The sequence below is a fragment of the Streptopelia decaocto genome (assembly GCF_964273445.1).
Source record: "Streptopelia decaocto genome assembly, contig: HAP1_SCAFFOLD_2375, whole genome shotgun sequence".
Classification (NCBI taxonomy): Eukaryota; Metazoa; Chordata; class Aves; order Columbiformes; family Columbidae; genus Streptopelia; species Streptopelia decaocto.
In genome coordinates this window covers 1-12287 of record NW_028115430.1, presented here as the reverse complement: position 1 = coordinate 12287, position 12287 = coordinate 1, and the positions used below count along the sequence as shown (strand labels likewise).

At 53.6% G+C, this 12287-nt stretch overlaps 1 protein-coding gene across 2 annotated transcripts; it reads left to right on the top strand.

The window, feature by feature from the left end:
* The first annotated feature begins 570 nt into the window (after positions 1-570).
* On the top strand, positions 571-10143 carry NAA40 (N-alpha-acetyltransferase 40, NatD catalytic subunit). Of its 2 annotated transcripts, XM_082077423.1 has the most exons (9): positions 571-715; positions 3930-4025; positions 5086-5138; positions 5276-5371; positions 6473-6631; positions 6723-6806; positions 7801-7878; positions 8014-8060; positions 9867-10143. In XM_082077423.1, the coding sequence occupies exons 1-9, from the start codon at positions 710-712 to the stop codon at positions 10091-10093; spliced, it is 846 nt and encodes a 281-aa protein (XP_081933549.1). In that variant the 5' UTR covers positions 571-709; the 3' UTR covers positions 10094-10143. The 2 variants fall into 2 exon arrangements, with proteins under 2 accessions (XP_081933549.1, XP_081933550.1); XM_082077424.1 differs by lacking the exon at positions 8014-8060 and having other exon boundaries at positions 9867-10023.
* Positions 10144-12287: the final 2144 nt, after the last annotated feature.

Below are 12287 nucleotides of genomic sequence, written 5' to 3'. Positions count from 1 at the left end.
CGCCTTCCCTCCCTCTCAGCCAATCAGCGACGAGCTGCCATCGCGCCGCTCCCCTCGGCGCCCGGGAGTCCCGCCTTCCTGCCCTCTCAGCCAATCAGCGACAAGCTGCCATCGCGCCGCTACTCTCGGCGCACCGGGGGTCCCGCCTTCCCACCCTCTCAGCCAATCAGCGACGAGCTGCCTTCGCGCCGCTCCCCTCAGCGCAGCGGGGTCCCGCCTTCTCAACCAATCAGCGACAAGCTGCCATCGCGCCGCTCTCCTCAGCGCACCGGGGGTCCCGCCTTCCCACCCTCTCAGCCAATGAGCGACGAGCTTCCTCAGCGCACCGGGGATCCCGCCCTCTCAACCAATCAGCGACGAGCTGCCACCGCGCCACCGCCCTCAACGCGCTGCGCGTCCCGCCTTCCCGCCCTCTCCGCCAATCAGCGACGAGCTGCCTTCGCGTCTAACCACGCCGCCACACGCCTGCTCCCCATCTCCCCCCCCACACACCGTACTGCGCATGCGCTCCCCCCCCACCCCGTTTATTCTCATGCGTGCTACCCGCGCTCCGCCCCCCTCACTCCGCGCAGGCGCGGCGTGATTGGTGGCCGCAGGCTCGCGCGCCGCGCCCCCCCCTATATATAGGGCGCGCAGCCGCTCGCTCCCCCTCAGTCGCGTCCGCGCCCCCGCGCCGGGAGGAGCCGCCGTGGCCGCGCCCGCCGCCGCCATGGGGGTGAGCGGGGGGAGCGGCGCCGAGCTGAACGGGGGGAAGGGGCGGGGCCTGCAGGGTCCGGGGAGGCGGCGGGGGGGGGTTAAGTGGAGATAGGGGGGTTGTGGGGGGGGTTGGGGGTCTGGGGGTTGGCGGGGGGGGGGGGTTGGCGGGTGTTCTGGGGGGACCTGGGGCTCCGTGGGCGGCAAAGCGGCGTTTGCTGCCCCAAGTGCCGCGGTTTGTGCTGGTTGGGGGGAACTCCGGTCCCCACCTGCTGCTGGGTTGGGCCTGTTCTCCAGGAACTTATCTGATTAGGATTAATAATAATGTTATAATATTATAATAGAATATTGCTATGGGTTGTTCCTTTTCTCCAGGAACTTATCTGATTAGTATTAATAATAATATTATAATATTATAATAGAATATTGCTATGGGTTGTTCCTTTTCCACGGGGATGTATCTGATTAGTATCAATAATAATATTATAATGTTATAATATAATGTTATAATATAATGTTATAATATAATGTTATAATATAATGTTATAATATAATGTTATAATATAATGTTATAATATAATGTTATAATATAATGTTATAATATAATGTTATAATATAATGTTATAATATAATGTTATAATATAATGTTATAATATAATGTTATAATATAATGTTATAATATAATGTTATAATATAATGTTATAATATAATGTTATGTTATAATATAATGTTATGTTATAATATAATGTTATAATATAATATTGCTATGGGCTGTTCCTGTTCTCCGGGGACTTATCTGATTAGTATTAATAATAATATTATAATATTATAATAGAATATTGCTATGGGTTGTTCCTGTTCTCCGGGGGCTTGATCTGATTAGTATCAATAATAATATTATAATATAATGTTATAATATAATATTGCTAGTGTCACAGTATAATGTTATTAGAATTGTTATAATAATACATTATAATATTAAATAATTGGGGAAAAGTCTGGTCCCCACCTGCTGCTGGGGGCTTTATCTGATTAGTATTAATAATAATATTATGTTATAATATTATAATATAATATTGCTATGGGTTGTTCATTTTCTCTGGGAACTTATCTGATTAGTATCAATAATAATATTATAATATAATATTATAAAATAATATTATAATATTGCTATGGGTTGTTCCTTTTCTCCGGGGACTTATCTGATTAATAATACAATATAATACAATATAATACAATATAATACAATATATAATATTGCTATGGGTTCTTCCTTTTCTCTGGGAACTTATCTGATTAGTATTAATAATAATATTATATTATAAATATTATGATATAATGTTGCTGGTGTCATAGTATAATGTTATTATAATTGTTACAATAATACATTATAATAATAGATAATAATAATTTTATGATGTTGTAATTATTATTATAATTATTATAATATTAGAATAGTATTATAGTATCATTATTCTCATAATAGTACAATGTAATAATTACTATAGTCTACACTATAGTCTATACTATAGTCTATAGTATATTATATATAATTTATTTAATGTATTAAGTTATGCTATTAAATCATGTTATACTATTTTATTATAATACAATAATGTAGTAATACAGTAATAATATTAATATAATAATGTAATACAATAGTAATATTATGGCATAATATGCTTTTAATATTATAATATGATAATTTTTCTTAGAATAATGTATTATTGTAGTTGCTATAATGATAATATGGGGTTTATAATTATAATAACGTGTAAGTATATCAAACATCAATATTTATAAATATGTAATATTATATAGTGGTGTGTTATAGTATAACATATAATTTATTTAATGTATTGAGTTACGCTATTAGATTGTTATACTATTTTATATTAATACAATAATGTAGCAATATAGTAGTAATATTAATATAGTGTATAGGGTAGTGTATAATATAGTGTATAGTATATTATATAGAATTTATTTGATGTATTAAGTTATGCTATTAGATCATGTTATACTATTTTATATTAATACAATAATGTAGTAATACAGTAGTAATGTTAACACAAGAATGTAATACAATAGTAATATTACGGTATAATATGGCTATAATATTATAATATGATAATTTTTCTTAGAATAATATATTATTGTAGTTGTTATAATGATAATATGGGTTTTATAACTGTTATAATAATGTGTAAGTATATCAAATATCAATTTTTATGAATATGTAATATTATAGTAATATATTATTGTAGTTATAATGATAACGTGGGTTTTATAATTGTAATGTGTAAGTATATCAAATATTAATATTTATAAATATGTAATATTACATAGTGGTGTGTTATAGTATAATATATATATAGTATAATATATATATAGTATATATATATATAGTATATATATATAGTATATATATATAGTATAATATATGTATATATAATATATATAATATAATTTATTTTGTGTATTAAGTTATGCTATTAGATCGTGTTATACTATTTTATATTAATAATGTAGTAATACAGTAGTAATATAAACAATAACGTAATACAATAGTAATATTATGGCATAATATGCTTATAAATAATATGATAATTTTTGTTAGAATAATGTATTATTGTAGTTGCTATAAGGGTAATATGGGGTTTATAATTGTTATAATAATGTGTAAGTATATCAAATATCAATATTTATAAATATGTAATATTATGTAGTGGTGTGTTATAGTATAATTATTATAGTTATTGCTTAATATTATATATATATTATATTATATATACTATGTAGCATATATTATGCATATTATTATATATGCTATTATATTTACTATATTACAATGTTATTCTATAATAGAAATATATTAGAATAGAATAGAATGTTATAATCTATTTGGTAGGATATATAAATATTCAATAATTATTAATTATTAATTTATTTCATAGAATAAATTGATTCATTAACTTCCGAATCAATTATTTTAATTTTTAATTATTTTTACTGTGCAATTAACTAATTCAATTTTTAATTAAGTATTGTTGCTGTTGGCGGGTGGAGCTTTGTCATTCCTTAAATCCCCCCTTTTTGCGCCCCAGACGCCCCTTTTTGCGCCCCAAATCCGCTTTGTGAGCCCCAGACGCCCCTTTTTGCGCCCCAAATCCGCTTTGTGAGCCCGGACGCCCCTTTTTGCGCCCCTAACGCCCCCTTTTTGTTTTCCCGCGCAGAGGAAGTCGAGCAGGGCCAAGGAGAAGAAGCAGAGGCGGCTGGAGGAGCGCGCGGCCATGGCCGCCGTCTGCGCCAAGGTGGACGCCGCCAACAAGGTGAGTTCGGTGACACCCGACGGGGAACCTGACGGAGGAGAACAGGGCGCTTTTGGCGCCATTTTGGCCCCCGGGGCGGTTTTGGCGCCATTTTGGCCCCCGGGGCGGTTTTGGCGCCATTTTGGACCCTGAGGCGACCTTGGAGCCATTGGGACCCATGAGGTGCTTTTGGCGCCATTTTGAAGCAGCTTTGTGGTCGCTCTCTTTATCAATAATTCCCACATTAGTCACTTTTTATGCATTTTCTTCCATTATATCATGAAATCGAGGCTGAAACTCCCCAAATTAGTGCCCCTGGGGCTGCCATTTTGCCCCTGAGGTGATTTGGCGCCATTTTGCCCCTGAGGTGATTTGGCGCCATTTTGCCCCTGAGGTGATTTGGCGCCATTTTGCCCCTGAGGTGATTTGGCGCCATTTTGCCCCTGAGGTGGTGATTTTGGCGCCATTTTGCCCGTGAGGTGCTTTTGGCGCCATTTTGAAGCAGCTTTGTGGTCGCTCTCTTTATCAATAATGCCCACATTAGTCACTTTTTGTACATTTTCTTCCATTATATCATGAAATCGAGGCTGAAACTCCCCAAATTGGTGCCCTGGGGCTGCCATTTTGACCCTGAGGTGATTTGGCGCCATTTTGAAGCAACTTTGTGGTCACTCTCCTTGTCAATAATTCCCACATTATTCACTTTTTATACATTTTCTTCCATCATATCATGAAATTGAGGCTGAAACTCCCCAAATTAGTGCCCCTGGGGCCGCCATTTTGCCCTGAGGAGATTTTGGCGCCATTTTGCCCCTGAGGAGATTTTGGCGCCATTTTGCCCTGAGGAGATTTTGGCGCCATTTTGCCCCTGAGGAGATTTTGGCGCCATTTTGCCCCTGAGGTGATTTGGTGCCATTTTGAAGCAACTTTGTGGTCGCTCTCTTTATCAATAATTCCCACATTAGTCACTTTTTATACATTTTCTTCCATCATATCATGATGGGGGTCACTCTATTCATTGATAATTCCCACGTTAGTCACTTTAGGCGCCATTTTGCCCCCGTTCTTCTCTTCCTTGCAGCTCGAGGACCCCCTGGAGTCGTTCCCGGTGTTCCGGAAGTACGACCGCAATGGGTGAGTTCCCCCCGCCGTTCCCGCCACCCCCCCCGCCCCCGCCGTTCCCACCACCCCCCCCTGCCACCCCCCTCCCGCCATTCCCCCCCCCCGGCTGTTCCCCCACCCCATTCCCACCCCCCGTTCGTCTCCCGCAGCCTGGACGTCTCCATCGAGTGCCGCCGCGCGGCCGCGCTGGACCCCCCCACGCTCGACTGGGCCTTCGACCTCACCAAGGCCAACATGCAGACGCTGTGAGTCCCCCCCAGCACCAAAATCAGGGCTTTTTCCCCCAGATTCCTGGGGGTTTTCAGCTCCAAGACGTCGGTGCTTTTCGGTTTTCCCCCCACATTGGTTGTGTTGGGTTTTTGGGCCTCCCCGTGGTCGTTTGGGGGGCGTTTTTTGGCCAAACCCCCCATCCCCCCCCACCTCATATCACAACGGGGGGGGGGTCCAAACCCCCCATCCCCCCCACCCCATATCACAACCGGGGGGGGTCCAAACCCCCCATCCCCCCCCACCCCATATCACAACCGGGGGGGGTCCGAACCCCCCATCCCCCCCCACCCCACATCACAACCCGGGGCGGGGGGGGGGGGTCCAAACACCCCATCCCCCCCACCCCATATCACAACCGGGGGGGGTCCAAACCCCCCATCCCCCCCCACCCCATATCACAACCGGGGGGGGGTCCGAACCCCCCATCCCCCCCCACCCCACATCACAACCTGGGGCGGGGGGGGGGGGTCCAAACACCCCATCCCCCCCCACCCCATATCACAACCGGGGGGGGTCCAAACCCCCCATCCCCCCCCCCACCCCATATCACAACCGGGGGGGGTCCAAACCCCCCATCCCCCCCACCCCATATCACAACCCCCCACCCCATATCACACCCCCATATCACAACCCCCCACCCCCCCCCACCCCATATCACACCCGGGGGGTCGAAACCCCCCATTTCCCCCCCACCCCATATCACACCCGGGGGGGGTCCAAACACCCCATCCCCCCCCCACCCCATATCACAACCGGGGGGTCCAAACCCCCCATCCCCCCCCCACCCCATATCACAACCAGGGGGGGTCCAAACCCCCATCCCCCCCGACCCCATATCACAACCAGGGGGGTCCAAACCCCCCATCCCCCCCCACCCCATATCACAACCCCCTATCCCCCCCCACCCCATAACACACCCGGGGGGGTCCAAACCCCCATCCCCCCCCCCACCCCACATCACAACCGGGGGGTGGGGGGTCCAAACCCCCCATCCCCCCCCACCCCATATCACAACCCCCCATCCCCCCCCCATATCACACCCGGGGGGCTCCGAACCCCCTGTTTCCCCCCCCCAGGTACGAGCAGAGCGAGTGGGGCTGGAAGGAGGGGGAGAAGCGCGCGGAGCTGCGTGACGAGCGCGCCTGGTACCTGCTGGCCCGCGACCCCCAGCGCCGCCCCGTCGCCTTCTCCCACTTCCGCTTCGACGTCGAGTGCGGCGACGAGGTGCTCTACTGGTGAGCCCCCCCTCCCCGCCCCAAACCCCCCCAAAAACGGGCTGTGCCCCCTTGTAATGCCGTGGGGGGTGGGATGGGTGTCCCCCCGCAGCTACGAGCTGCAGCTGGAGAGCCGGGTGAGGCGGCGCGGGCTGGGCAAGTTCCTCCTGCAGATCCTGCAGCTCGTGGCCAACAGGTGAGGACCCCCCCGGGACCCCCCCCCACAGGACCCCGCCAGGACCCTTTGGACCCTCTTGGGACCCCCCAGGACCCTTTGGACACCCCCTGGACCCACATGGGACCCCCCAGGCCCCCCTGGGACCCTCCCAGACCCCCCGGGCCCTCCCCGGCGTCCCCCAGGACCCTTTGGACACCCCTGGGACCCCCCCAGGAGTCCCCCAGGACCCTTTGGACACCCCTGGGACCCCCCCAGGAGTCCCCCAGGACCCTTTGGACCCCCCCTGGACCCCCATTGGACCCCCATGAAACCCCCATTGGACCCTCCCAGGAGTCCCCCAGGACCCTATGGACCCCCATGGGACCACTTTAGGATTCTCTGGGAACCCCCAGGGCCCCCTGGGACCCTCCCAGATACCCAGGAGACCCCCATCACCCTTTGGACCCTTTGGGACCCCCTTGGGACCCCCCCAGGACCTACCAGGGACCCTTTGGACCCCCATGGGACCCCCCTAAGATCCCCCTTGGTCCCTCCCCACACCTCTCCCAGCCCCCCCAAGACCCTTTGGACCCCCCAGCCCCCCAGGACCCTTGGGACCCCCCATGAGATCCCCCCTGGGCCCCCCCCAGGAGACCCCCAGGACCCTTTCGACCCCCAGGACCCTTTGGACCCCCCCAGGACCTACCAGGGATGCTTTGGACCCCCTTGGGACCTCCCCAGGACCCCATGGGACCCCCCTGAACCCTCAAGGACCCCCCCAGACCCCCAGGACCCTTGGGACCTCCCATGAGATCCCCCTGGGCCCCCCCAGGACCCTTTGTGACCCCCCCCAGGACCTACCAGGGACCCTTTGGACCCCCATGGGACCCCCCTGAGATCCCCCTTGGTCCCTCCCCACACCTCTCCCAGCCCCCCCAAGACCCTTTGGACCCCCCCAGCCCCCCCAGCACCCTTTGACCACACCAATTAGGTCCTTCTGACCCCCCCCACCCCTCTCTGTCCCCCCCCCCAGCACCCAAATGAAGAAGGTGATGCTGACCGTCTTCAAACACAACCACGGCGCCTACCACTTCTTCCGGGACGCCCTCCAGTAAGCCAGGGGGTGGTGACCCCGAAACCACCCGAATCCGCCTGTTTTCACCCCGTTTCTCACCACCGGGGGGCGGGGGGGGCGCGCTGTCCGTCCGTCCGCCTGTAACACGCTGTTGCACGACTGTCGTTGCAGTGCGCTGGCAACGCGCCGGGCAGGAGGGGAAGGGGCAGCCGAGAGAGGTGGGTGCTGGGGGGTCACACACCGTTTTGGGGTGTTTTCACCTGTTTTCAACACCCCGAGACCCCGTTTCCGGGGGTTTTTTAACCCGGTTTTTGAGGGGTTTTGCCCCTTTTCGGTGACTTTTGCTTCGCGGGGTTTTAAACCCGATGGTTCAAGGGGGGAAAAGGAGATTTGAACCCATTTTCAGACCCTTTTTGGAGGGATTTGGCCCCGTTTCGGGGTGGGGGGGGGGCGTTTTGGCCCTGTTTGGGGGGGGTCTGTTTTTGGACCCATTTTTGGGGTGTTTTGGCCCCGTTTCTGGGAGGTTTTGGGGGCGTTTGGGGTTGGTTTGGGTGTATTTTGGAGTTGGTTTTGGGGGGATTTTTGGGGTCATTTCTGGGTGTATTTTTGGGGGTGTGGTTTTGGTGTATTTTTGGGGGTGTGGTTTTTGGGTGTATTTTTTGGGGTCGGTTTTGGGTGTTTTTTTGGGGGTCACTTTTGGGTGTTTTTTTGGGGGGTCAGTTTGGGTGTTTTTTTGGGGGGTCGCTTTTGGGTGTTTTTTTGGGGGGTCGCTTTTGGGTGTTTTTTTGGGGGGTCGCTTTTGGGTGTATTTTTGGGGTCGCTTTTGGGTGTATTTTTGGGGGTGTGGTTTTTGGGTGTATTTTTGGGGGTCGGTTTTGGGTGGTTTTTTGGGGGTGTGGTTTTTGGGTGTATTTTTGGGGGTCGGTTTTGGGGTGGTTTTTTGGGGGTCGCTTTTGGGTGTATTTTTGGGGGTCGGTTTTGGGTGTATTTTTGGGGGTCGGTTTTGGGGTCGGTTTGGGTGTATTTTTGGGGGTCGGTTTTGGGTGTATTTTTGGGGGTTGTTTTGGGTTTTTTTTGGAGTTGTTTTTGGGTGTATTTTTGGGGGGTCGCTCTGGGTGTATTTTTGGGGGGTCGCTCTGGGTGTATTTTTGGGGGGTCACTCTGGGTGTATTTTGGGGGTCGCTTTTGTGCTTATGGTTTTTTTTGGGTTGGTTTTGGTTTTTTTTGGGGGGGGCTTGGGTTTTTTTTTCCTATTTCTATTGGGTTTTGTTCAGTTTTTATCTTCATTATGATGCCCATTAATTATGATCATTAATTATGCTCATTATCATCATCATGACCATAATTAGAAGGATTATTATCTTGGTTGGGGTTCCCCCCCCCCATTTTCTGCCCATTTTTAATGCACTTCTTGTTCACTTATATTTTTTTGGCCTTTTTTGGCTGCTTTGCCCTTTTTCCAGGTGTTTCCCCCCCCCCCACCAGCCGGGGGGGGGACGCTGAGGGGGGGTCAGGGTGACACCCTATGGAACTGGGGGGTCAAGTTGACACCCTATGGACAGGGGGGTCACGGTGCTGCCCTATGGAACTGGGGGGTCACCCAATGGACGGGGGGGGTCAGGGTGCCACCCTATGGACCAGGGGGCTCAGGATGACACCCTATGGAACTGGGGGTCACCCAATGGATGGGGGGGTCATAGTGCCACCCTATGGAACTGGGGGGTCAAGTTGACACCCTATGGAACTGGGGGGTCATGGTGCCACCCTATGGAACTGGGGGGTCAAGTTGACACCCTATGGACAGGGGGGTCACGGTGCCACCCTATGGAACTGGGGGGTCACCCTATGGACAGGGGGGTCACGGTGCCACCCTATGGAACTGGGGGGTCACCCAATGGATGGGGGGGGGTCAGGGTGCCACCCTATGGAACTGGGGGGTCACCCAGTGGATGGGGGGGGTCGTGGTGCTGCCCTCTGTCCCGGGGGGGTCGTGCTGACGCCCCGCCCCCCCCTGCCCCCCCCAGGTTCGAGGTGGACGCCGCCTCCCCCAGCGTGTCCGGCTGTTTCGGGGACGACCCCTCCTACGAGATCCTCAGCCGAAGGACCAAATTCGGGGAGACGCACCCCGGGGGGGGGCCCTGCGGGGGGTGCTGCCGCTGAGCCCCCCCCCCGCCCCGCCCCCACACCTCCTTGCCTTGGGGGGGGGGCACAGCCCGCCTGCGCCCCCCCCCTCCAGTTACCCAATGGGTGATGGGAGCCCCCAACCCATCCCCCTCCTTTTTTTTTGGGGGGGGGGGGGGGGATTTTGGGGCCTCGCGGGAGTCGAGGCCCCTCCCCCCCCCTTTTCCAGCCGTTTTTGTTTGTATGTAACAAATTAATAAATGATAGTAATTAAAGTTGAATTTAATGGCCAAAGGAACAGCGCCCCCCCCCCCTCCCCCGGGGCACGCTGGGGGGGCGTGGTCTAAGGGCTGCGGCTGTGCTGATTGGGCCATGCGCAGAAAGGGGCGGAGCCTATGGGCTGTGCTCAGAAAGGGGCGGAGCCTAAGGGCTGTGCTCAGAAAGGGGCGGAGCCTATGGGCTGTGCTCAGAAAGGGGCGGAGCCTACGGGCTGCGCTGGTTGGTCCACGCTCAGAAAGGGGCGGAGCCTACGAGTTGTGCTGGTTGGGTTACTCTCAGAAGGGGCGGAGCCTGCGGGCTGCCCTGGTTAGACCACGCTCAGAAAGGGGTGGAGCCTATGGGCTGCGCCGGTTGGGTTACGCTCAGAAAGGGGCGGAGCCTATGGGCTGCGGCGGTTGGTCCACGCTCAGAAAGGGGCGGAGCCTACGGGCTGTGCTGGTTGGGCTCAGGAAGGGGCGGAGCCTACGAGCTGTGGCTGTGCTGATTGGGCCATGCGCAGAAAGGGGCGGAGCCTACAGGCTGTGCTGGTTGGGTTACTCTCAGAAGGGCGGAGCCTACGGGCTGCCCTGGTTGGACCACGCTCAGAAAGGGGTGGAGCCTAAGGGCTGTGCTCTGGAAGGGGTGGAGCCTAAGGGCTGCGGCTGTGCTGATTGGGCCATGCACAGAAAGGGGCGGAGCCTATGGGCTGTGCTGGTTGGGCCGCGCTCAGAAGGGGGCGGAGCCTACGGGCTGTGCTGATTGGCCACGCCCAGAAGGGGCGGAGCCTACGAGCTGCACTGGTTGGGCCGCGCTCAGAAAGGGGCGGAGCCTACGAGCTGCGCCGGTTGGTTCACGCTCAGAAAGGGGCGGAGCCTCTGGGCTGTGCTCAGGAAGGGGCGGAGCCTACGGGCTGTGCTGGTTGGCCACGCCCAGAAGGGGGCGGTTGAGGCTACGAGCTGTGCTGATTGGGTTATGCTCAGAAAGGGGCGGACCCTACGGGCTGCGGCTGCGCCGGTTGGTCCCCGCCCAGAAAGGGGCGGAGCCTCCCGCTCCCCCTCCGGAAGCGCCTTTCCCGCCATTCCCGCCGCCATGCCGCTCGCCAGCAGCCTCGCCCGCTGCCTCCTCCGGCCCGCTGCCCGGCCCGGCCCGGCCCGGCGCCGCATCATCTCGGGGCCGCCGGAGCAGCCGCTGGGGACCGCGGTGAGGGCGGGGACGGGGGGAGCCGGGAGGATCCGGTGACCTTGGGGGGTCGTGGGGGTGTCACCGCCGCTTGTCCCCGCAGGAGAGCGTCGTGGGCTTTGCCGCCATGTTCTTCACGTGCCTGGGTCCGGCCGCTTGGGTGCTCGCCCACCTGGACGACTACAAGAAACGGGAGTGACCCCCCCGCCCCCCGCCGGGACCACCGCACCGGGACCACCGCACCGGGACCACCCCCCCGCACCAACAATGGGACCTTCCGCCCGCCCCCCCCACCCCAATAAAGCCGCTGACGCTGCACTTGGCTCCGCCCCCTTTGTACCTGGGGCGGGGAGGGGTTGCTAAGCAGCGGCGCGGTTGCTAGGGGGCGGGGTTTGTCGCTAAGGCGCAAAGCGCGGCGGCGCGGTTGCTAAGGGGCGGGGCTTGTCGCTAAGCCGCAAAGCGCGGCTGCGGGGTGGGGGGTGTGCCCCTGTTGCTAAGCAGCGGCGCGGTTGCTAGGGGGCGGGGCTTGTCGCTAAGGCGAAAGCGCAGCGGCGCGGTTGCTAAGGGGCGGGGCTTGTCGCTAAGGCGCAAAGCGCGGCGGCGCGGTTGCTAAGGGGCGGGGCTTGTCGCTAAGGCGCAAAGCGCGGCGGCGCGGTTGCTAAGGGGCGGGGCTTGTCGCTAAGGCGCAAAGCGCGGCTTCTGGAAGGGGGGGGGTGTGGAGGACTTCCGGCCCATAGAGCGCGGACTTCCGGAGCAGCGATGGGCACCTGATGGGGTTGGGCGTGCGGGAGGAGGAAGCGACGTGGCGGTGACGTCAGCGCGGCCGCTACGTCCCGGCGGCAGCGCGAGGCCCAGACCCGAGTCCCGGTGAGCGCGGGAAAAGGGGG